This window comes from Natrix helvetica (assembly GCF_964273705.1).
Source record: "Natrix helvetica genome assembly, chromosome: Z".
NCBI lineage: Eukaryota > Metazoa > Chordata > Lepidosauria > Squamata > Natricidae > Natrix > Natrix helvetica.
Genome location: NC_138554.1, coordinates 32,327,968 through 32,355,412, shown reverse-complemented (window position 1 = coordinate 32,355,412; position 27,445 = coordinate 32,327,968). Strand labels below are relative to the sequence as shown.

At 41.2% G+C, this 27,445-nt stretch overlaps 1 protein-coding gene across 1 annotated transcript; it reads left to right on the top strand.

Moving 5' to 3' along the window:
• Positions 1–5,642: 5,642 nt before the first annotated feature.
• On the top strand, positions 5,643–8,425 carry LOC309381750 (olfactory receptor 14C36-like; the record flags this gene model as incomplete). Its single annotated transcript, XM_081933035.1, has 2 exons — positions 5,643–5,736; positions 7,476–8,425. The coding sequence occupies exon 2, from the start codon at positions 7,511–7,513 to the stop codon at positions 8,423–8,425; it is 915 nt and encodes a 304-aa protein (XP_081789161.1). The 5' UTR covers positions 5,643–5,736; positions 7,476–7,510.
• Positions 8,426–27,445: the final 19,020 nt, after the last annotated feature.

Here is a 27,445-nt window from a genome sequence, read left to right as displayed (position 1 = left end):
GGTGCAGGTACGGAGCGCATCAAGGCGTCGCTCCTCATTGAGGGCTCCCCCTGCACCATGGAGGTGGACTCGGGGTCGTCCCGATCCCTTTTGTCGTGGACAGAGTTCTCCCGCCTCTGACCAGGCATCTCAAAGACCCAGTTGGCCCCTCCAGACGCAACACTACGGGACTACCAGGGGACTCTAATTCCTACCCTGGGTTGTCACCTGGTGCGGGTGGAATACGGGGACTATTCGGGATGCCTTCCTCTACTAGTGGTAGAAAAGCCTTTGCCGGCCCTCCTGGGCCTTGACTGGTTCCCGGCACTTGGCCTATCAGTGCACGGGATTAGACAAGTGGTGGCCACGCCTCCCGACGTGGCCGACGTCCTTGCCAGATTTTCTGATGTGTTTGATGGGCAGCTGGGGGCGTATAAGGGCACGCCCATCTCCTTGAACCTAGATCCCCAGGTTGCCACCATTAGGCTGAAGGCCCGTAGGGTGCCTTTCGCTTTGAGGGCAAAGGTTGATGCGGAGCTTGACAAGCTCGTCACGCAGGGAGTCTTGGAGCCGGTGGATTACTCCAAGTGGGAGACCCCTTTGGTCATCCCAGTTAAGGCGGATGGGTCCATTCGCCTCTGCGCCGACTTCAAATCCACCATCAACCTTGCCCTCCAAGCGAACCCCTATCCAGTTCCGGTAGTGCAGCACTTGCTCCACTCTTTGGGGCAGGGCTGCATCTTTGCGAAGCTGGATATGGTGCAGGCCTACCAGCAGCTCCTGGTGGATGACGAGGCGGCGGCTGCGCAGACCATCGTCACCCACCGTGGAGCTTTCCGTTGCTGCCGCTTGCAATTCGGCGTTTCCGTAGCCCCGGGGATCTTCCAGAGCCTCATGGAGCGGCTGCTCCATGGGCTCCCTGGCGTGGTTCCGTATTTCGATGACGTCCTGATCGCCGCTAGCAGCCGATCGGGCCTCATCGAAGTACTGGTGAAGGTCCTCGAGCGTTTCAGGGGCTCGGGTTTAAAATTAAAGCGCAGCAAATGCTCATTTGCTGTGCCTCGGGTTGATTTCCTGGGATTCACAATTGACGCCCAAGGAATTCACCCCACCCCTTCAAAGGTAGCAGCCATCAGGAACACCCCCACGCCTGCCTCCAAGACGGAGCTGCAGGCGTTCCTTGGCTTGCTCAACTTCTACGCGCCTTTTCTGCCGCATAAGGCGTCACTAGCCGAGCCGCTGCATCGGTTGCTTGACCGATCGGCCGCCTGGCGCTGGGGCAGCCGCGAAGCACATGCGTTCGCGGCTGTCAAAGACATGCTGACGTCAGAGGCAGTCCTCGTTCAGTATTCGGACAAGCTGCCTTTGACTCTTGCTTGTGACGCCTCCCCCGTGGGTTTGGGGGCGGTCCTGAGCCATGTGCTGCCCAATGGCTCGGAGGCCCCCATAGCCTTTTATTCCCGGACACTGACTTCTGCGGAACGCAATTACAGCCAGATCGACAAGGAGGCTCTGGCTGCAGTGTCAGGGATTAAAAGGTTCCACGACTACCTCTATGGTCGGCACTTTACTTTGTTCACTGACCATAAGCCACTCCTTGGGCTTTTGGCAGGTAACAAGCCGACCCCTCCCATCCTGTCACCGCGCATGACCAGGTGGACAGAGTTCCTAGCTGCATACAGCTATACTCTGCTCTACCGCCCGGGCAAGAATTTAGGGCACGCTGATGCCCTCAGCCGCTGCCCCTTGCCCGTTGCGGACCCCCCAACAGTGCCTTGCCTGTCGGTCTTGGCCATAGCTGATTTGGCTCTGCCACTCTCTTCCGGAGAGGTGGCCTCAAAGTCTAGGGCTGACCCTGACCTCTCCCAGGTCATCCTTTGGGTCCAAAGGGGCTGGCCTGAGGGTCCGGTGCCAGAGCACCTTCGTCCCTTCAGGGCCAGGCAGTTGGAGCTGTCACTTCACAGTGGGTGCCTCCTGTGGGGTGACAGGGTGGTCATTCCACCCAGCCTGCGCCATCAGGTGCTTTCTCCCCTTCATGAGGGCCACCCGGGCATAGTGCGCATGAAATGCCTGGCGCGCAGCTATGTCTGGTGGCCTCGCATTGATGACGAGATAGCCGCCTGGGTGGCCGGCTGCTCCCCCTGCCAACATTCCCGACCGGCGCCACCGGCTGCCTGTCCTAGGGAATGGGAAGTGCCTCGTGGACCTTGGTCCCGTCTCCACGTGGATTTCGCGGGCCCCTTCAGAGGCCAGGTCTTCATGGTGGTGGTGGATGCATATTCGCGCTGGGTGGAGCTTATCCTCATGAGGTCCACCACAGCCGAGGCCACGATCAGAGAACTGACTAGGCTTTTCACCACCCATGGCGTGCCGGACGTCATTGTCTCTGATAACGGGCCTCAATTTGCATCCACCGCGTTCCAGCTGTTCCTGGTTTCTCAGGGCATCCGCCATGCCCCAGTCGCCCCATACCATCCGGCTAGCAATGGCCGGGCGGAAAGGGCGGTCCGCTCGGCCAAGGAGGCGTTGGGCAGGATGGATGAGGCTGACTGGCCTTCAAGGATGGCTGCTTACCTCTTGGTACAGCATGCCACTCCTTGCCCCCTGACCGGGAAGTCTCCAGCTGAGCTGCTGATGGGCCGGCGCCTGCGGACCACCTTGGATAGGTTGCACCCACTCTATTCAAGTGAACAGCCTGGCAACCTGGGGCCCCCTTCCCGCGCGTTCCTCCTGGGCGATACTGTTTGGGCTCAGGCATTCTCAGGGGCGGTTAGGTGGGTGCCTGCCACCATCACCGCCATAACCGTCCCCTGTTCTTACAGGGTCCAGCTACATGATGGGACCGAATGGCGGCGGCACCTGGATCAACTGAGGCGCCGCCTGCCCAGCACCAGCGACAACACCCCCGCAAGGTCGACCATCAACGTCGCTGCGCCTGAGCCCTCCAACATTCTGTTCCCTGGTGCCCTTCCACCAGAAAACGTCCGCCCGGTCCAGCTGCCCAGGGCTTCCCCGTCCTTGGACGCCGCCTCCCGGCCGTCCACTATTGAAGGGGTGTCGCCCGTTAGGCGTCAGCCTCCCGGTTTCCAAATGGCCTTCCCCGAGTCAGGCCAGGCCTACCAACAAGTGCCTAGCTCAAGCCCGCCTTCGGCCGTGCCCCCTCGGCCCTGCCTACCTGGGCCTGGTTTTTCTCCGTCAGGGGTGGGCCTCCAAGATGGCGCCCGGAGCTCCACTCCCTTGCGGGAGGAGCTTCAACGGACACCACCTTCCTCTCCGGCGCCTCCTGTCGAACTGAGGCGTTCTGGGTGGGTCCGGCGCCGCCCAGACTATTTACGTGACTACGTTTGTGCGTCGCTTGCACATGCGCAGTCACTGGGGGGGAAGGAGTGTTGTGTCCGGGCAGATGACGTCAGGGAGTTTCCCCTGACAGCCGGCATCTGCACTAGCAACAGCCAGGTCGCGTCTGATTGGCTAAGACGCGACCTGGCTGAGAGCGGGGAAACTCTGGCTTGGGGATTGGCTGGTTCGTCTGACAGCTTCGTATAAATAGCTGTGAGACGAACCCTGCATTGATTCTCTCCTGTATTTGACTGTGAATAGTTTGTTCAATAAAGTTGGTTGGATTCTCCTCACGACTCCGCTAGCCTTCCGTTCGTATTTAACACCTAGGACACACCATCTACCAGAAAAAACACACACCAACCACTACCTAAATGCACAATCCCATCACCACCCTCCACAGATCAACTCTGTAGCCAAGACCCTCATTTCCAGAACCAAACACCTAGCTGATAAAGACCACCTGAAAACTGAATAACACACTCTCACAAACATAGTAATCTCGAACGGATTCCAAAGAAAAACAATTACCAACCTAATCCAAAAGGAGACACCCCCCAAGAACCGAGACACAGAACAGAACAATGGTGTCCCCTCCTCCCTTACATCAAAGGCACCACAGAAAAAATCAGCAAAATTCTCCACAAACATAATATCAAGACAGCCTTCAACATTGACTAAAAAATAACCAACATCTTAAGAAACTCTAAAGACAAAATCCGGCTAGAAAACCAAGGAGTCTATGAAATACCATGCAAAATCTGGCCTGAAACATACATAGGACAAAGTAATAGGTGAATAAATGCACGCATCACAGAACACAAGAACGCAGTAAGAAAAAAAAAGCTTATTCCCTTTCCAGCATCTTAAAGCTACAGGACATGAAATTGATTTTGAAGGAACCAAATTAATCTCCAAAACTAAACACTTCAGCAAAAAGAATAATTATGGAAGCTACCAAATAGAAAAACACCCCCACAACATGAATAAACATGATGATACCTCCCGCCTACCAGACATCTGGAAACTAGCCCTAGTCAACAAATGAGCCCCACCCACCACCTAGGCCTTTACAACACAAAACAACAATGGACACACAGCCAGCACCAATCAGCACCAATCTACCAATCATGATATGTATGTATGTATGTATGTATGTATGTATGTATGTATGTATGTATGTATACACACACACACAGACACACACTGTCTTTTGTCATAAATTATATAAGAAATAGAATACATGGAAATGGGAAGAATCTTGTTTGCTGAATTATTTTTAGATGTTCTTATGTTTTCATTTGCATTGCCTGCTGACAACACAAAGCAGCATCTGCAATGAACTGGAACTGAGTCAGCTGCAGGATCCAGAATGTTCATTATAATGATGAGAGTAACGTCACACTATTGTGACATACGTTCCATAACTTTTATGTATGTGTATGATATTTCTATGCACAAAAAAAGGGGATGGACTGGTATCACAACAGTTTGTTTCTTGTCATTTCCCACCCCTGTTCCCAAGATGCCTCTGAACTGGACATAGTATTATAATCATTCACAATGTATTAGTTTTATATCCCAACTCAGGTTTGTAATTGGAGAGTTTATGAACCCTTGTTTCTGATTAGACATGTTGTTCATCTCAATATCCTTCATCTAATGAATACAGAATTTTCCACAATTAGTGAATGAGCCATCGAGGATCAAGTATTCAAGCCAGAAATGTATTAATTATAAAACAATAATGCATAGCAAAAAGAAATAGAAATGATAAAAAATGAACACAAATGACCTCGGAACAGATTAATAATCATAGTAGCAGCTCAATGCTAGTAATTTATAAAAAAGTTTTTTTAAAAAATTGGGTCTGCTTTAATTAATACATTATTTTCTTCAAAGCCATATAAAATATAATCAAGCAATATATTTCTGTATTTGTGTGTGTGGAGCATAATGTATTTCTTTCTACATTTTAAAAATTTAAGTAATTTTCGCCTTTACAAACCTGATGGTTGAGGAGAACTTAGAGTTTTGTTTTACTACTTTAATATCCTTTCAACTTATGCAGATCCGATTGTTTGGCAATTGTAATTAACAGGTGCATCACCCACAAAGTAAACTTTTCTCTCTGTGCTCTCATCACTGGTTTGCATTAACCTTTAGAATGAATCCCAAAGGAATAAAGTTTTTAGTCTCTGCTGGGAACAAATTCTGACAAACATTACACGTTTATTCATAATAATATGTGGCCATAGTTGTCACTTGATATACAAGTGTAGAAAAATCTTTTGATTGTCTGAAGGAGAAAAAGAGAGGAAAGTATGATATGTAGCATACATGGCTTCATGAATGAGCAGAACACATTGATTTGAAGGGACTGAAAGCTAGAGAAGAAATTCCATCTGGAAATAAAATGTAAGAAAAGAAAAAGTAAGATTTATGTTTTCATAATTTCACCAATATACTGGATATTGTTCTTAAAACAGAATGCAAGTTTCTATGTACTCAGTTGTTTATAAAACATTTAAATAATAATTTTATATACTATCAACACCTAATATATGTATTTCTGTAGAGTATTTCTGTAAAGTATTTCAATATATCTGTTGAGCCCTTGTAGTATACCTAATCTACACAAATATATCATGCCAAATAAATGCCACCAAGCAAATAACATCTCCTCTTCAATGCATGTAAAATAAAGATGTATCTATGCTGGACACTCTGAATAATTTTGAATAGAGAAGAATATTGCGGAATGTCATGATATATTATAGTAGAATATAATTAGTAACAAGATTTTATCCTCAATGAATCTCAGTGTTATCTCCTTCTCTTTCCACAAATTAATCAAAAGTACAAATCAAATAGCAAATAAAAACAAATGAACAAACAGAAGGCCTGAAGTACATTCAAAACAGAAAAAACTATGATTATGTACAGATATACATTCTAGCATTTGCACTCCTATAGGCAAGTATCTAGCTACATATGTAAACATATATAGAGCTTCAAAATGATAATTCTTGCTGCTTTATATTCTTTTATATTTTAATACAGTTCATTTCTTTTTCTTATTATCTCCTTCAGAATGAAAAATGACCACATATACTGTACAATATTTAATTATGAAAGATTACTTCCCTACATATTGATTAGGCCAAGGAAATGACAGATTCCAGAATTTTCAGCATTATCTTCTTAACAACATGTAATTTCTGATTTAGAAAATATTGTTAATCTATTAATTATTTGGTGATGTGGGACCAGAAGTGTTCATATTCAAATGCAAATGTTACTTTATAAGAGATTGTGGTTTTAATATTTATCTTTTTGTTTTCTTGCAGCAGAAATATTCCCCCTTGATAATTAACTTTAAGAAATGGCAAATAAATCATTCATCTCTGAATTTCTGCTCTTTGAATAATTTTGGATAGAGAAGAATATTGTGGAATGTTATAATAGATTACAGTAGAATACAATTAAGTAACAAGATTGTTATTTTCAATGAATCTCAGTGTTATTCCCTTTCCACAAATTAATCAAGAGCACAACTTAAATAGCAAAGAAAAACAAAAATAAGGCTTGAAGTACATTTAAAAACAGAGTGAAAATGTATGATTATGTACACATATACATTCTAACATTTGCATTTTGATAGGCAAGCATCTAGGCACCTATGTAAACATATACAGAGCTTCAAAATGATAATTCTTGTTGCTTTACCATTTTCTTTGATATTCTTATATATATTTAATTCAGTTCATTTCTTTCCCTTATTCTCTCCTTTCAGAATGAAAAATAATCCATATACTGTACAATATTTAAGTAAATTTTTCTCTACAGATTGTGTTTAGCCAAGGAGATGAAAGATTCTAGCATTTTCAGCATTATCTTCTTAACAACATGTAATTTCTGATTTAGAAAATATTGCTGATTATTCCATTAATTATTTGCTGAGATATTCTTTAATAACATATTTATCTCATGTGTGGATAAAAATCTTGAAAATATTATTTGATAATCAACCTCCCAATAAACATTTTATAAGTTTTCTCATGTCTCCCCCACATCACCAGAAGTGTTCACATTCAAATGCAAATGTTATTTTATAAGAGATTGTGCTGTAAATATTTATTTTTGTTTCCTTGCAGCAGACATATTCGCTCTTGATAATTAATTTTAAGAAATGGCAAATCAATCATTCATCTCTGAATTTCTGCTCCTTGAATTTTCAGCAATCAGAGAACTGCGAATTGCACATTTCTGTTTATTTCTGACTTTATATTTAGGGACCCTAACAGGGAATCTTCTTATCATCTCTGCTGTAGTTTTTGATTACCATCTCCACACGCCCATGTACTTCTTTCTAATGATTTTGGCCATCCAGGACGTTGCTTCTGTCTCAGTTCTTATCCCTAAAATCATGATCAATTATGTGCTGAACAACAGATACATTTCTTATTCTGGATGTGTTACTCAAGTCCTTTTCTGTATCTCCTTTATGGCTTGTGATGTTGCCCTTCTTACAGTCATGGCCTATGATCGCTATGTTGCCATTTGCAACCCTTTGCAATATGAACTGATAATGAATAGGAGAGCTTGCATACAAATGATTGGAAGTGTGTGGATTGCTGGTTTCTTCTATGGTGGGTTACATACTGGGGGCACTTTTGCATCACCATTCTGTTCCAATGTTGTCAATCAGTTCTTCTGTGAAATCCCGCAGTTATTGAAGCTTGTTTGCTCTGATTTATTCCAAGCTGAAACTGGAGCTCTAATTTTTAGTGCTCTAGCTGGGGTTGGTATCCTTATTTTCATTGTGGCTACCTACATACAGATCCTCTCTGCTGTCCTGAGAATTCCTTCTGTTCAAGGGAGAAAAAAAGCATTGTCTACCTGTCTACCCCATGTCACTGTTTTATCTGTATTTGTAACTTTTGGGTGTTTTGCGTATCTTAGGTCCCCACCTCAGAAACCTTCTCACCTGGATTTGGCAATTACTATAATGTACTCCATTATTCCACCCATGCTAAATCCATTAATCTATAGCTTGAGAAATAAAGAAATTAAAAAAGCTCTTTCAAGGCTGTTACATTTCTGAGATTTTTCTAAGAATATCTTGTTCATTTAGGTGCAGCTATGAATCTTTGATTGTATAGCAATTATATTAGGGAACTGATATAAAATGTTAATTTCAACAATAATTGCCAGACATATATAGAAAACCATGCTTACAACTTTCCTAAATCTTATTAATTAGTGGAGTGGGATGCATGCTGGAGATAAACATCTCTTCAAATGTACATATTTGTAGGCATAACTATATCTATAACATCTATATCTATCTGTCTGTCTGTCTGTCTATCTATCTGTCTGTCTATCTATCTATCATCTATCATCTATCATCTATCTAAATTTATATATGCATCTTAAAGCATATATTTTATAAAGTCCTTTATACTATATCTACATCTACATCAACATCCACATCTACATCTATATGTCTGTCTGTCTGTGTTCAAACATATATTCTTCAGATTGTTCCCCAATAGGATAGACATTTTTCAGAGGAAATATCTCAATGTAACCCTTGCTAGAGCTAAAATATTGCTTATAAAATGTGAGGTTTTCAGCTATTATAACCTCATAAATAAACCTACACTTTATTAAATCAATAAAAGTGATGTAAGACCTTTTATTGATTTAATAAAGTGTAGGTTTATTTATGAGGTTATATTAGCCAAATACTCACATTTTATAAGCAATATTTTAGCTCTAGCGGGGGTTACATTGAGATATTTCTTCTGAAAATATGTCTATTGGACAATGTGAGCTCTTTGACAAAGATGTTTTGCTGGGTTCCTTTCTTTCTTTTTCTATATCTATCTATCATCTCTATCATCTCTATCATATCTATCTATCTATCTATCTATCTATCTATCTATCTATCTATCTATCTATCTATCTATCATCTATCATCTATCATCTATCATTATCTACCTAGTTATTTGGATTGTTTCATGAAAATCTTTTTTTTATTTTAACTTTTAAAATACTTATAACATGATCTTTATATAGAAAACCAAAGTGATGTAGAGATCTGTGATGAACCTTTAACAGAGTATTTAACTTTGGTTGGAAGCATTGGAGAAAATAAGTTTATTACCTTGATTTTTTCTTGATTAAAATCATGGAATGAATTTAGGGAGAGGAGGGAATAAATAAATATATTTTACCCAAAATACTGAAGATTCCTTTTACATAGTTGTCTTAATATATACATTCATGCTGTTCTTGAATATGAAAATCTCTGCAAATGTGGGGAATTAAACAAAGTAATGTTTATGTTTATCACTTTTAAACATGTTGAGAGAGAGAGAGAGAGAGAGAGAGAGAGGGAGGGAGGGAGAGAGGGAGGGAGGGAGGGAGAGAGACTGTAAAGCATATGCATAAAAGTATGCATAACTTTGTCTACAATCTAACACGCTTCTTCTACCCATTTCTGTAGTACTTTAAAACAAATTCTAAGATTTTTTTTTAAAATGTCCATGTTGAGTATCATTGCATGTCCGTGTTCCCATGTCACTGTTTGCAAGACTAGCATATCTTTCTGATTCAATCTGAAAGAGGAATGCCAGAAATGCAGTCTTGAAAAATTGAAATCTAGGTGGTCAGGACTTATAGAGCCGGGGCCTGAGACTGATGCTATGCAACGCCAGGTCCGTTGCCAATAAAGCCCCCCTCATTAACGACCTGGTCTCGGAGGGGGAGCTGGACCTCGCAGGGATAATGGAGACCTGGCTGGGCCACGAAGGAGGTCTCCCCCTCGTGGAAATGTGCCCGCCAGGTTACCACGCATTTCATCAGCCATGGGCCTGTGGCAGGGGTGGTGGGGTAGTGGTCATCGTAAGGGAAGGCCTTGAGCCGAGAGAGTCCACTGTGCCACAGATAACCGGTTGTGAGTCCCTGTGCGTGAAATGGGGCCCAGGGAGACAGTTGGGCTTGCTGATTGTATACTTGGCTCCTCGCTATGCATCAGCAGCCCTGCCCGAGCTCCTCGAGGTGATCGCCGAGATGGCGGTTGAGACCCCCAGGCTGTTGGTCATGGGGGACTTTAACTTGCCATCGGTAGGGGAAACATCCGAGGTAGCCCGGGAGTTCATGGCCTCCATGACAGCGATGGACCTGACCCAAGTAATTCAGGGCCCCACACACGAGGGGGGTCACACACTGGACCTTATCTTTGTCTCTGGCCAGTGGAGGAGTGATCTAGGAGTAGGGGACTTAGTCATTACACCCCTGTCATGGTCAGATCACTCATTTCTCCGGCTCGACTTCCCAGCCGCTACTCCCCATCGCGGGGAGGCGGAACCGGAATGTCCTAGATGGTTCCGCCCCAGACGCCTGATGGAACCTGATAGGTTCCAGAGGGAGCTTGGGCCATTTCCTGTAGCCCTGACCCGCACCCGGATGGAGGACCTAGTGGCTGCATGGAACAATGCGGCCGCCGGGGCCTTGGACCGGATTGCGCCCTTGCGACCTCTCTTGCGGCAGCGATCCGCCCCTTGGTTCACCGAGGAGCTGAGGGTGATGAAGCACCGCAAGAGACGCCTAGAGAGCAGATGGAGATCTTCACGCTCTGAATCTGACCTATCACAGGTGAGAGCCTATTTGCAGACTTACCTTGTGGCTTTAAGAGTGGCCAAGCGTCAGTATTGTGCCACTCTTATTGCGTCCGTAGATAGCCCTTCTGCCCTGTTTAGGGTGACCCACTCCCTCCTCCAACAGAGGCCGCGGCAAGCCCCTTTGCAGGGTAGAGCAGAGGAATTTGGAGAGTATCTGCAGGACAAAATCGCTCAGATTCACAGCGAGTGGGTCCCCTTTAGTGGCCTAGAGGGGACATTGGAGGTGGATCTTGAGGTTCCACTCTGGGAGGAGTTTGACTCTGTTACTTCCGACGATATGGACAGGTTGCGTGGGCGACTGCGAGCCACCACATGTTCATTGGACCCGTGTCCCTCCTGGCTTATACTGGCATCCTGGGAGGTCACACGAGGCTGGCTCCAGGAGTTAGTCAATGCTTCTTTGAGAGAGCGGCTCTTGCCGACCGTCCTGAAAGAGGCGGTGGTGAGGCCCCTACTCAAGAAGCCTTCCCTGGACCCAGCTATGTTAGCCAACTACCGTCCTGTCTCCAACCTTTGCTTCCTGGCGAAGGTTGTAGAGAGTGTGGTGGCACAACAGTTCCCACGCCACTTGGAGGAAATTGAGTATCTGGACCCGCGCCAGTCCGGTTTCCGGCCGGCCATAGCACGGAGACGGCTTTGGTCGCGTTGGTAGATGATCTCTGGAGGGCCAGAGATGGGGGTTGTTCCTCCATCTTGGTCCTATTAGACCTCTCGGCGGCTTTTGATACCATCGACCATGGTATCCTATTGCATCGACTGGAGGGGCTGGGGGTGAGGGGCACCGTTCTGCAGTGGTTCTCCTCCTACCTCTCTGGCCGAGCGCAATTTGTGTTGGCAGGGGGGCAGAGGTCGACCTTGAGTCTGCTCACTTGTGGGGTGCCGCTGGGGTCGGTCCTCTCACCTCTCCTGTTCAACACATACATGAAGCCGCTGGGCGAGATCATTCATGGGTTCGGGGTAGATTACCATCTGTACGCGGATGACACCCAGCTGCACATCTCTACCCCGAACCACCCCAACAATGCCGTCGGTGTCTGGAAGCCGTACGGATCTGGATGGGAAGTAACAGACTCAAGCTCAACCCGTCCAAGACAGAGTGGCTGTGGCTACCGGCACCCCGGTTCAACCAGTTGACTCCATCACTGGCCATTGGGGGCAAACATCTGGCCCCCGTGGATCGGGTACACAATTTGGGCATCCTCCTAGATGCCCGGCTGTCAATGGATGACCATGTGACAGCCGTGGCAAGGGGGACGTTTCACCAGGTTCACCTGGTGCGCCAATTGCATCCCCTATTGGACCGGACCGCCCTCCGCACAGTCACCCATGCACTTGTGACGTCCCGGCTGGACTACTGTAACGCTCTCTACATGGGGCTCCCCTTGAGATGCACCCGAAGGCTGCAGTGGGTTCAGAATGCGGCCGCGCGGGCAGTTTCGGGAGTTGCTAGGTACTCCCACGTAACACCTCTCCTGCATGGGCTGCACTGGCTACCTGTGTCTTTTCCAGAGAGGGACTTCTCCAGGTGCCATCCACTAGGCTGTGCCAGCGGGCGACGCCCAGGGGAAGGGCCTTCTCTGTGATGGGCCGGACCCTCTGGAATGATCTTCCCCCTGATATCAGAACAACTACAGACCTCCGCTCCTTCCGTAAGAAGCTTAAAACCCACCTGTTCAATTTAGCCGGCCTGGCCTAATTCCAGCTTACCCACCTCAAGTCTGCATTTTTAAATTCTATGTGTTGGTTTTAGGCCGAGTTTTAATTTTTATCAATTTGTACAGGATTTAAGGTTTAATTTGATTTTAAGGGTATTTATTATGTATATGTTTTTTAATGTGGTACCTGTACACCGCCCCGAGTCCCTTCGGGGAGAGGGGGCGGTCTAGAAATCAAATAAAATTGAAATTGAAAAGTGAAATAAAGTAGGAAAAATTCTTAGTTTGGTATACTTTTCCTACGGCATAGTTTCAATCTGAAAATATATACTGCATAATTATCAAGAACAATTTCTGTGGTTGACTTACTTGATATAATGACAAAAATCAACATTTCAAATGTGTTCATTCTTAATTTCTCAAATATAATTCTATTTCTATTAATGATTTATTTTTCCTAAAAAAAGAAATGGGACATATTATTAAATAAACATTAGTTATAATAAACAAACAATCAATTAAACTATAAGAAACAAATGCTTTCTGTGTTGTATAGACAAAAAAGCAGAATAAAAGTCCTGGAAGTTCAGGCTAATTCTGTTCCCATATCATCAGGGAAGCCTCCAGACGGTCCCTGAAGCCTTTGGAACGCTTAAAATGACCCTCCGAGCAAACCGGAAGTGACTCAACATGGATAGATCTTTGCCCTCCAGATGGTGAAGAAGAGGAAGTTGGTATTGAAGAGCTGAAGTTCATTATCTTTTTACTCATTTCCACCAAGTTAATGAGCTTTATTGGCTGGGAAGTACAAAATCTTTGGGTTCTTCTATTCCTTAATCCATTTATGTGGAGGGTATTTGTAATCCAAAATGATACTAAATAAAAACAAAAACCCCAAAATTGGGGAGAAAAACAGAAAAAGGAGAAAAAGGTTAAAAAAAACCTTTAGGCTCTTATGAGCCCGAATCCAATTGGTTCCAGATATTTGAAAAAAGAAAAAAGGAAAAAAAGGCAAAGATTTTAGCAGATCAGTCACAATATATATAATACTTTATTTACAGTCACAGACCAAAACACGACCACTACAAAAGAGACACAGCAGCCAGACACCAAAACCCCAACTAAGGGATGACTCAGCTCTCTCCTCTAATGGTCACGGCTCTCAAGAAAAACCTGGAAACCTGAGAGGTGATGTACGAGGAGACATCCCCAAGGGACCAGAGGGGACGATTTCAGGAAGAGACAGTAACCTTGATCTGTCCACGCTATACATAGGGCAAAATAGGGCTCCGCTGTCTCAACCTCGGCTCTGTCACAAGGGCACAGCCGCTTATTAATCGGGACCCTCTTGTAACAACCATCCAGAAGTGCTGAGGACAAGACATTGAAGCGAGCTAGGGAAAAAGCTCTTCTATACTTGGGAATGGTTAGGGTATAAAAATAGGAAGCCATCCTCAATCCATAGTTATTAACTTGGTTGAGAGTCAGGGGGGAGCAAGTTTTATTGGCTCTGGCTCATAGATATTGTAAATCAATGTCCACAAGGCATTGGACTATCCTAAATTGGGCATCCTTGAGGTCATAGTTTCCCAAGGCATCCTCCATGAAACCTAGCAGAGGAAGTTTCTTCAGCAGCTCTTTCTCCCAGCAAGAAATATGGGAGTCTGTGAACACCAGGGAGAGGTAGCTGCCAGGAACTGCCAGAAAGAGCACCTGAAACCACCATTTAAAGGTGTTTGTTTATCCAGGCCATACATTCCACCGATCAAATGCCTAGTTCCAGGTTTATTGGGGCAAAACCAACAAGGGGGAAGACCCAGAAGTTTTCTAAGGAAAGCAGCCTGGGTTCTTTCAATGCAATCCTTGAAGCCCCGTATCCATATGGGAATGCCGTAAAGAGTTTGGGCCAGCATTTTGGCTTTGTAAATATGTAGGGCAGAGGGAATGAATTGGCCACCCTGGGTATAAAAGAATCTTAAAAGAACTCGGCCTCCTGATGACTACAGGAGGCCGAGTTCAGCACCTGGGTTCGATGTCTAGTCCAGGCACCAGTGTTCTGAAATTGAATACCTAGATACTTAAAATGGAAAACCTGCTTAACAGCGTTGCCGCTGATATCCCAGTTATGCAATTTCCGGGCTCTAGTAAACACTAGTACTTTTGATTTATCATAGTTAATAGCCAAATGATTTTCAGCACAGTAAGACCCAAATGCAGAAAGTAATCTTTTCAGTCCTGGCCTTGACAATGAAAGGAGAACTGCATCATCAGCGTAAAGAAGAAGCGGGATCTTTGTAGTTGTCAGCTTCGGGGCGTGGGACTCAATATGTCCGATGTAACCAGCCAGGTCAGATAAAATATATATTAAACAGAAGAGGAGCCAGAACACATCCCTGCCTTACTCCATTCTTAATCGGGATAGGATTAGAAAGTTCTCCCTGCAGACCACACCTGACCTGGCTGGAGGTCTGATTGTACAAGGACCTAATTAAGAACAGCAAATGTCTGTCAATAGAACTTTTAAGCAGTTTTGACCACAACAAAACCCTTGGAACTGAGTCAAATGCTGACTTTAAGTCGATGAAAGCAGTGAAGAGTTTGCCACCTGTATAGTAGTATATTTGTCGACCAGGTGTGCTAGGGCAAAGCAGTGATCTAGTGTGGCACACCCCGCTTTAAACCCAATTTGTTCAGCACCAATGATATTGGATTCCTCAACCCAAGTGAGGAGTCTGCGATGGAGGTATTTGGAATACAATTTCCCAATAATGGAGAACAGGCTTATGGCGTGATAGTCAGCTGGGTTGTTTCTATTTCCTCGTTTAAAAACTGGCACAATAATTGCTAAGCTCCAGGAGGAAGATACTCTGCCAGAGGAATTAATATATGTGAAGAGTCTTGCCAAAAGAGGAATCCACCATTCAGGGTTGGATTTTAGCAGATCAGGGGGAATAGCATCAGGGCCAGGAGCTTTGCCTGACTTAAGTTCGGAGATAAACTCGGTGATCTCAGCATGGGTCACAGGTTGCCAGTCAGGGCTACAGGAGACAGCTGTGGGTCAGGCACGGTTGAACTTGCTGATGCCTGGTAAATTGCCAAGAAATGGTTTTCCCAGTCTCTGTTAGAGATGCAGCATAGAGGGAGTTCCCGATGGCCCGGCAAAGAGCTGGCAGCAATTTGCCAAAATAGTCGGGTGTCCTTCTGCTGGATAGAGAGAAGAAGTAAATTCTACTTCTCTCTCTCTTTGGCTTTCTTTTTCTTAGCAATTAAAACTTTGTACTCCCACTTCAGGTGGTGGTAGTCCTCTGGCAGGCGTTGGTCCCCTCGGTTGCGGTAGAGCAGGTAAACCCGTTTAATCTGGTTCCTAAGCATCAAGCAATCTTTGCCAAACCAAGTATTACTTCGTGATTGATATAGACCACTCGGTCCACAGACAGCTCCAAGCTCCCTTTGGACACTGTTAATTAGTGATTCAAAAGCCAAGACTATCTCTGAGCCACTGCTTGCTAGTACCTGATTGTACAGGTTGAGACACTCCGGAGATGATAAAAAGGACTGAAACTTTTTTTCAATGTTGGGAGACCACAATAAAAGTCACAATAAAAATAGGAAGAGTAAGATAAAAAAAAGGGCAGTTATGATCTTCAGGTTGTTTTTTAACTTAATCCAATTCACTATCATATGAAAACAGAATCAAAAATCCAAAAGGAAAAGGAAAGGAGAGAAAAAGAAAGTTACATCTATCAAAAAGGAAAAAGGAAAGGAGAAGAAACACAGTTGCTTTAAGAAAAATAAAAAGATTGAGCTAAGAGAGAGAAGAGGGAAAAAAAGCAAAAAGCAAAAAGTGCTAGGCATCAGCTGCCAAAAGCCTCTAATCGGCTAAAAATAATTAAGTCTAAGGAGGAAGCAATTAAATGGGAAAAAGAAAAAAATAAAGGTAAATAGAAAAAGAAATCACAGCCACTACTGAGGTTCTCATACTAAGTTTCAGACAGAGTTGTCAGTTCTCTTTTTCCAAGGTCACAACAAACTTATAGCTTTAAACTGCCAAGCTCTCTTTCAGTCCAGCCTCCATTCACTGATAATATGTTTTCCCCACTATCAGCTGGCTCAAGGACTTTTTCTCAAAACACACATGCAGGGAAAAGAATCAAATGCTTCAAAGCCTCTAGGGGGCAGTGTTACTTATTTTTTATCACTAGATGATTCCTTTCCCCTGATTCAGAGGAAGACTAAAAAAAATCCATAAAGAAAAAGAAAACAATAAAACATTAGAAGGAGAAAAGTAGAGAGAAAGAAGTCTTAGTCAAATGTTTATGCCAGCATTTAAAAGGGAAAAAAAAGAAGAGGAAAAAACCCAATCCAGTTTAAAAAATAACGGGCATTGTAAAAGTAAAAAAGTAAAAAAAAAATCTCACTTTAAAAAGGAAGAAAATAAAAACAATCCGTTTGACTTTCTGGTCAAATCTCACCGCTTCTCTACTTTCTGACTTCAACTTCAATTTTATTTTTAGTCTTTTAGGGTGTTCTCTCAGATGTTAATAAAGAAAAAAAATTCACCAAAATGACATGCTTCTCTTCTGTTTCTCTTCTGTTCGGGAGCTGTCCTGATTTCAGGAGCTATATGGCTGCCACACTGTTGCCGACAAGAAACAGCTACTCCTGGGTCAAAGAGGGACTTTATCCCTGAGATCAACAGGATGTGCCCCTCTCTATCACTGTCTCTTTGGGACAGTTTAGGTTCAAAAGAACCATCCAGCAGCAGTGATATCAACAGCAATTTTGGAGCTACAAGTTTGCATGTCATCTCATCCGGATGTCAGCCCCGCCTCCTCCATATAAATATCATATAGGAAAATTTTATAACACATTATACTGAACTTTGTTAGGAACAATTTATAATTTATGAGTAAACTATGACAGAACTCAAAAACTGTATGATTAAAGGGATGCAGAATTTCAATACAGTTAAAGGGATGCAAAAGAGGGAATTTTTCTGTGAATGTAAAATAGACTTACTATTGATTTTTTTTAAAAAAGCACAAAATATTTGTGGGACAGAAAGAGGGAGTAGTGACTTTCCTCCCATATTTAGGCATACCAGGGGTTGTAACACAAATACATACCTATTTCCCTGGCTCAACTGATAAGGAGGCGAGCCTGTGGCTTAGTGGCTAAGACACCTGCCTGAGATATATAATAGCCCAGGTTCAAATCCCAGTAAGGGTATGGCTAGCTGATGAGAGCTAATTAGCTCGAAATAGATCTATACTAGTCTCCCTTTATATATTTATCAGTACAAATACAACACAAATATTAAAAAAGGCAACATTAAAAATAAAAATATGGTTTTCTGCCTGCATGGTCTTCTGTGATAAGCCGAAGGACAGAAAGAGGGAGTAGTGACCGTCCTCCCATATTTAGGCATACCAGGGGTTGTAACACACATACATACATACATACATACACACACACACACACACACACACACACACACATATATATATATATATATATATTTGTGCTGATAAATAAATAAAGGGAGACTAGTATAGATCTATTTCAAGCTATTTAGCTCTCATCAGCTAGCCATATCCTTACTGGGATTTGAACCTGGGCTGTATTACATATTAGGCAGGAGTCTTAGCCACTAAGCCACATGCTCTCCTCCTTTATCAGCTGAGCCATGGAAATAGGTATGCATTTGTGCTTTACCCCCTGGTATGCCCAAATATGGGAGGGAGCTCACTACTCCCCCTTTCTGTCCTTTCAGCTCATTACAGAAAACCACCCAGGCAGAAAACCATATTTTTATTTTTAATGTTGCCTTTTTATATTTGTGTTGTATTTGTGCTGATAAATAAATAAAGGGAGACTAGTATAGATGTATTTCAAGCTATTTAGCTCTCATCAGCTAGCCATATCCTTACTGGGATTTGAACCTGGGCTGTATTACATATTAGGCAGGAGTCTTAGCCACTAAGCCACATGCTCTCCTCCTTTATCAGCTGAGCCATGGAAATAGGTATGCATTTGTGCTTTACCCCCTGGTATGCCCAAATATGGGAGGGAGCTCACTACTCCCCCTTTCTGTCCTTTCAGCTCATTACAGAAAACCACCCAGGCAGAAAACCATATTTTTATTTTTAATGTTGCCTTTTTATATTTGTGTTGTATTTGTGCTGATAAATAAATAAAGGGAGACTAGTATAGATGTATTTCAAGCTATTTAGCTCTCATCAGCTAGCCATACACTTACTGGGATTTGAACCTGGGCCGTATTACATATTAGGCAGGAGTCTTAGCCACTAAGCCATAGGCTCTCCTCCTTATCAGCTGAGCCAGGGAAATAGGTATGTATTTGTGTTACAACCCCTGGTATGCCCAAATATGGGAGGGATATATATATATATATATATATATATATATATATATATATATATATATATATATATATATATATATATATATATATATATATATATATATATATATATATATATATATATATATATATATATATATATATATATATATATATATATATATATATATATATATACTGTATGAAAACAAATAATAATGCAAAGATGACATTTTTCATTTAAACAAAAAGGCATAACTAATTTCTTTTTGTTTGTTATTTAGCTCTATTTCTTTGTAATCACAAAATTTAATGCTAAATTCTTCTGTAAAGCCAAAATTTAATTAACTAGCTTTAATGCTACATAACACCTTTATAATTAATTTAATTTCACAATGAGAATAAAACTAACTCCTGAATCAAAATCATCATTTTTTTCTTAAAAAATAAGAATATAACTTTTCAATCATAGAAGTTCAGGTATATTTCAAAAAATTCAGGAAATTGAAAGTATACCCTAAAATACACATAATTAAAAATATTTCTGTATGGTGTGTGTATGGGGGGGTGGGGACAGAGAATCAGCTTGCAGAATGCTCTTTTGAATTCCTTGTTTCTCATGCTATAATCCAATGGATTCATGACTGGTGGCATCACACAGTAAAACAAAGAAATCAAGGTATTTGATGTTGATTGGGAGCTCTCATGTATGCAAAGATATCACATATTATAAACAAAGTAATGACTATGAGAAGAGGTAAACAGGTAGAGATGGCTTTTTGCTTCCCTTGAGCAGATGGCATTCTCAAAACTGTTCGAAAGATCTGAACATAAGAAAAAGCAATTAGACCATAATAAACAAAACCTAAAGAAGAAGTAAAGATTAGTGCCTGTTCTACTGCAATATGAAACTTTGAGCAAGAGATCTTGAGTAACTGAGGAATTTTGCAGAAGAACTGGTTGATGATTCTGGAACAGAACTCCAGTGTAACTAAAATTCCCATATGTAGTGTTGACCAAAACAACATCTATACATCCTTTTTTGTTCATTATTATCTCATAATGCAGTGGTTTGCAGTTGGCTGCATAACGATCATATGTCATGATACCCAGAAGAAATGAGACATGATGAAGAAAACAAAGAAGAAAACTTGGCAGAGACATCTAGAGTAAGAAATGGCTTCAGGGTCCATCAAGGAATTCAGCAAGGACTTGGGAACTATGACCGAGATGGAGCCAAGATCTTGCAATGATAGATTGACTGGAAAAAAATACATTGGTGAATGGAGTTGATGGCTATAAACAATGACAATGATGATGATGATAAGATTTTCAATAAAAGCTACCAAATAAATTATTTTAAAAAACAACAATATGGATTATTCATAGTTCTTCAGTATCAGGGAATCCATGCAGAAGGAATTCAGTAACTCTTCACTTATTTTTCATTCTGCTTTTTGATTTCAGACCTTATAATAGGAGGTTTAACCTACAGCCTTTCTATGTACCTTTGGCAGTATTCATGCATGGTACAACGCAGTGACGTGCGGTGAAGTTTATGGCTAGTGAGGGAGCAATTTTTTTAGACTTGTGGACTTCAACTCCCAGAATTCCACAGCCAGGCATGCTCAGTTCCGATTTAAAGCAACAGCTTTAAACTTATTTAAGTTTTCTTCCTTCTTTTTCTTTTTCCTTCCCCTCCTTCTTCCCTCTCTCCCCCTCCCCCCTCTCAAACACACAAACACACACAAAGAGAAGTTGGATTATAGTGTTTAATTCCATGTAGCTGATTTCCAGGGCAAAGGAGGAATTATTTTTGCCCTGTCCAATGGCATTTTCTTTGATAAAAGGGACGGAAAGATGGTCTTTGGGTTCCCTCCTTGAATGAGAGAATCCGTTTTAGTCAAAACGTTCAAATGTAATAAAATGATCTTCCTGTCTCGATCTATTTCATTGGAAAAGATGCCCGCCTGAGGAAAGAGCCTTTCATGTCTCTGAAAGCCCAGGGTGGGATCTCTCCAGGATGGGCGCAAGACTGATCCATGTTCACCAGCAAAGGGCAAAACTCTCTTCCATGGCCTCATTTCCCACCTGAAGCTTCCCCGTTTCTTTTCCATTCTTTTGCTTTCCGCAAAAACAGGGACGCGCTTTGGGAAGGTGGGAGCCCAGAGGAGCCCACCGGCGCCCGCACCGCCCACTCTGGAAGCCAAACTGCCGGTCGGGACTTCCCAGCTCAGCTGCTTCCCGGGCGGGTGGCGCCTGCCAGACTGGACGACAGGAGCTGTGAGGGAGCACTTAAAACACTTTATGCAAAAGTGCAAGTTAAAAAGAGAGGTTTATCTATAGGATATTAGTAATTATCCTTAGGGAGCTCATTTCTCAGAGGCCTAATTTATTTTAGGAGCCCTAGATTATTGGTTAGAACTTTATTCATACTGCTTTTAATCTACATGGCAAATAATATGCTAATTTTTGAGACTAGACTGAACTGCATTGGACTGGAATTAAATAGAATAGACCTTGGAGGACTTCCAGTCCAATCCGCTTCTCAAGCAGGAGACTTATACCATTTCAGACAAATGATTGAAAGCCTTTTTGAAGACCTCTAGTGATAGAGCACCAGCATTTTTTTTCAGAATTTTTTTTATTTTTTTATTCTCTTAGGTACTATTATAAGTATACATTAGGTACCATTATAAGTATACATTCACATAATTGTTATTCTTCTTTATGTTTATCATTCTTATACATTTACTATTTCATTTAATAGGTTATCATATACAGTTTGGGTTGCTTTGTTTACCATCCCTTCCTCCTGTTATAACACCACCTTATTTTCCTTTTCTTTTCTCCCTCCCTCCCTTCTCTAATTTCTTCCTTCCTCCTCTCCTTCCCCTTCCTTCTTCCCTTCCCTTTCTCCTACTCCTACTCCTCCTTTTCCTCTTCCCCTAACTACCCTCTCTCCTTCTCTTCCTCTCCCTTACCTCTTTCTTATTTCCACCATCTTCCTCTCATTCTCTCCTCCTCTCTCTTTTTCTTTTCTATTATTGTAGGTGTCACTTTCAGGTCTCAGTTTATGTTTCCTTGGGATGATATTTCCGCAAACCCAAATATAATTTGATATCATTTCTTATTCCCTTACCTTTGCTAATCTATCCTAAGTATATCCCCCCCCCCCCTGTATCTCATCCGTTAGGAAATTTCTCCTTAATCCTAGGTTGCTTCTCTTCTTGGTTAGTTTCCATCTATTGTTTCTTGACTTGTCTTTTGGTGCTTTGGAATATAGTTTGACACCCATCAAAATAGGGGACCCTCAAATATTGAAGCACAAGATAATTTCAGTTCAATAACTTCAGTTCAAAAACAAAAGCAAATTGCATAAATGATTTTGTTTGTTTTTGTAGTTTTGATTACATATTCAAAGTTGCTTGTAAAGAGTTGTACTAGTGCAAGGAACTAGGATAAAAAGCGGAGGATTTTTAAGAAGAAATGTATATTACTCCAGGTAACATCTACATGATTTTTTAAAAAGCTAAGCACAAATTATTAAACAATAGTTAAATTATTTCTACTTATTTGGTCAAAGACCAGCAAAATTAAAAATAATGAAATTTATTAGGAGAGATCCAACTGTGAATTAAGGAGAAATTTCCTGACAATGAGAACATCTTCAGTCCATAAGGCAGAATGCTGATTTTTTTCCCCAAAGAACAATAGTCTTTAATTCACTGGATAAATATAAAAAATTGGCTGAAATAAAGGTTACTTTATCAACAAGTTTATTTTGGGTAATCTGGTAGATTTGGATCATATACATTTTTCATAGCCATTCCCTATGGACAATTCTCAAATCATTTTTTTTTCCACATTACACTGTATAAATACATATTCTTGGCTGAAAATAATGTTTTCTTGGATCCTAAGTTGAACCTCCACTAGTATCTTTCATAAATACTGTTTATCTTGATGAAGTCTTTTCTGTATTAAATACACATGCCAGGTTTTCTGAAATAATCTAAAACTATGTCTACTCATTTAATCACACAAACACAGAGACAAACATATTTACTCTTTTATATATCTTCAGTGTTGGTTTAGCACTGAGCCTAGTTTGTTTTAGCATCCCTAAGTCCATGTTATTGTGAAAAAATGTACATAGAGTTTTGTTCATACTTCTTTTAATGTATACAATTTATGCACTGGCCTTTCAGACTTCTTTGATTGGAGCACTAGATAAATTTTATGCTCACTTCAGCTTCAAAACTAAATGCACAACTCTTGATAGTTTGTTTATTTGTCTTTGTTTTCATAATTAAATCTTCACTTTCATTGCATTAGTTTGTAGTGATTATTCTTGAGCAGCAAGTATTAAATCTTCAATATCTTTTTTGATGGTTCCCATCTTAAGCCATGCCAATGTCAAGTTGTTATCACATTTTCTTTCAATATTTTCCTAGTGCTGTCCATGCAAAGATTTGGTTTTTCATCCATTTGGCCTGTCATCAAAAATGTACAAATATTTTTGCTGATTCCAAAGTTTTCCAGACAGGTGTTAATCCAGCTATTGGGTAATTAGTCAAATGCCTCCTTGTAATCAATCCACACCCTATTTAAATTTGTTTTATTTATTTTGTTTGCATTTTTAGTACCATTTTATCAATGAGCAGCTGATCTTTTGTTCCTCTTGCTTTTTTTATAATTTCCTTTTTGTTCTACTGGATACAAACTGTTTTCCATGAGATGATTGAATGCTGAATTTGCCAGTATCCTTGTTAAAAGATTGAATGTTGCATGGACAGCACTTGAAAAATATTAAAGGAAAATGCGACGACAACTTTATATGGGCATGACAAGATGGGAATCATCAAGAAAAATGGAAGGTTTAATATTGGCTGTTCGAGACAAGCACTTCAAATGAATGCCATGAAAGTGAAGATACAAAAATCCACTGACAATCCAAACTGCTGACTTTGCAATGAGAAAGTCGAAACTGTTTCACATTTAATACACGAATGCATCAAAATTGCACAAACTGATTACAAAGCTAGACACAACTGAGTTGCTAAATTAATCCACTGGTCATTATGTTAAAAATATGACTTACATCTATCCAAAAAGTCATGGTAACATAAAGTGGAAAAAAGTTATCCAAAATGAGAAAATGAAGATATAGTGGACTTTCAAATACAGATGGATCATCATTTGGAACACAACACGTCAGCTATCACAGTTGTTGAAAATAAAACATATAATTTATTGATATTGCGGTACCAGGAGACACCAGAGTCGAAGAAAAACTGGAAAGAATCATGAAATATTACAACCTTGCCATCAAAAACACATGATTTTGGATGAAATATGTAGAAAAAACTTTGCAAATAGCTCAGTTATAATAGAATATGTCTAAAAACAAATTCCAAATAATACTCCAAATACCCGTGAGTTTTTGGCTTATCTTAAAAAAGCTAAAGAGTTTTTAGTAATGGTATTATATGTTACCTCTGCTACATAGTCAAATTTATTTTTTATGTCTTATTACTTACTAGCTGAATACTGATGCTCCACTCTGAAACTATGTGATCAGGCTTCATAAATCAACACTTGCAGCTTGAAAATTACTGAGTAGTTATTGTCAGGGATGTAATCCCAGGCTTGACTTGCCAATGTATATTAAACTATGATTATGTTACTGTTACTTTAAATGCTTAAGAGATTAATTGGTTTGTTACCTCAAGCAGCCATAAGAGGGAGCCAGAATGGTTGTTAGATTTCTCTCTCTCTGTGTTTTGTTTGGTGTATTACTGAGGTATTGTGGTTTGTTACTGTTAGTTACTTTGTGGGTTAAACTGAGAATATTGATAACTGACTGACTGAACCGTGTATGACTTGGACTGTAAACTGAACTCTGAATACCTCTATATTTCTACATAGTAAACTACTATATTTTTATACTATTAAGTGTCTCTGTAGGCTGGTTTGTGCGTGTTATTCCATATAACTCTCATTACGCTTCTCTGCATACTTGCTCTTCTAACGGGGAGCTTAATTACTTAACACTGGTTATGGGCCCAGTGTACCCTGTGTGCCCAGAGTGTACCAGACATAGCTAAAAAGAGAGTTGGTATTGATTTGCATTACCGTATACAGATAGCTGTTTAGTTTATAAGTGTTTACTATTATGGAGAAGATGGCAAATGCACTATGAGCAAATTTATCACGGATAACCCGGTTGGATGGAACAAACTATGTTTCCTGGTCAATGAAGTGCAGCTTACTTCTGCGTACTGAAGGTTGTGGGATGCTGTACAGAATCCACCGGACATGACTTCTTGGAATCCAGATGACGAGGATGATGCCAAGAAAATAGCAGAGTTTCAAAGATGCAACGAACGGGCATTGTGTATAATTGGTCTAATGCTGTCTGACCAACAATTAGTTCATATTCGTGGGGAGAATTCTGCAGCAAGATGTTGGGAGAATTTGAAGAAGATATATGTATGTGACAATGTAGGTGCACATATACAACTTACCCAAAAACTGTTTAGGGCACGTCTTCTGAAGGGAGAAGACATGTTAGCTCATTTAAACTTTGTGAAAGGAGTTTTCCAAGAGCTACATGAAAAAGAACTTATTTTCTCAGAGTTACATCAAATTTACATCATTCTGTCATCACTGGATGAGAGTTATGATGATTTTGTAGCATCCCTCAAGGTCCTAACCCGAAATGAACTAACATTGACTGACATAACTGCATGCCTGTTGGAAGAGTCCAGAAGAAGGTTGGAAAGAGAGCAACTGAGAGAGAAACCACCACAACATGAAGAGTCACCTTCAATTGCCTATTCTGTTATAAAATGTTTTTCTTGTGGGGCTAAGGGGCATAGAGCTAAATTCTGTAAAAATGCTAAACAACAGAATACTAGAAAGGCTAAGAAACATGATAATGTCAACTTAGGTATGTCTACTTTAACTATCTCTAGAAATGCACCAATAAGCCATGATTCATGGGTTGTTGATAGTGGAGCATCATAGCGCATTACTAGAAATAAGAATTGTTTTTAAAAAAATGTCTGCCAGCAAGCAACATGTTTCTTTGGCAAATGGATGGAAGGTGAAAGCATCTGGTGAAGGTATGGCAAGGTGTTCATTTGTAAATGAGCATTTATCCATGTTGTATATGCCTAAACTGAAATTTAATTTATTATCAGTAAGAGCTCTAGTTAAGATTGGCTATGTGGTAACCTTTAGGGGAGATAAATGTCTCATAGAGAAAGCAGGTAAAATGTTTACTGCTAATTTAAAGAATGGTTTGTATGTAATATCTGATGAAACTGTAGTTAATTCTGTATATACAAATGCTAAACAGCATGATGAATGCATACATCTGCTACATAGGCGTATGGGGCACATTAATTTCAAAACACTGCAACAAACTGAAAAAATTGTCAGAGGGAGTGAATTTAAAACCTTGCAGTAAGTATTTAAATTGTAATGTATGTAGTAAGGAAAAGAACAGGGTTACTCCAGCAAACAGATATAATGGGTTTAAAATGAAGGAACCTCTAGAAGTAATATTTGCTGATTCGATTAGACGTATAAAACCCAGTTTTGGAGATGCCTCTTATGTATTGAGTATCATGGATCATTACTCAAGATATGGTTTCTGCTACTTAATGAGAGACAAGACGGAAACATTTCAACAATTTTTTAATTGGTTGAGATTTGCGGAAAGAAAGATAAAAAGCCAAGGTTATTACTGTAGTTACTGATAATGGGACTGGAGTTTACAAATTATAAGTTCCAAACAATGTTAAAAACAGCTGTTATTGAGCATAAACGTTCTGCTCCTTATAGACCTCAACATAATGCATTTGTGGAAAGGAAAGGGCAAACGTTACAAGCTTTGACTAGAACCATGTTATCCGATTCAGGATTGCCTGAAACATTATGGGGTGAAGCCATGATGTGTGCTAATCATTTACTGAACAATGTTGTAAATGCTTCTACTGGAGAGTTTACTCGTTGGCATAGTAGGAAACCTGATTTGAGCTATTTGCACATGTTTGGTGTTCCTGCATGCGTGCATATTCCAGCACAGATTAGGTTAAAGGGACAAACTCTTGCAAGGCAGTTAATATGTGTAGGTTATGACTCAAATCATAGATCTTATAGGTGCTGGGAACATGGGACAATTAAGATCTATCACAGTGTAAATGCGAAGTTTTTAGAGCATGTTGGTTGGGATAAACTGGAAATAAGCAATGATGAGGTAGTAATTGAAACCCAAGTAGACCAAAAGAATGTATCAGGAATATCAGAAATGTGTGATGAAGGGAAGGAGTCTACTCAGGAGGATGAGGTGAAAAGTCAGGAGGAAGTGATAAAGCAGGATGGCGTTCAGGATAGTCCACCTATAA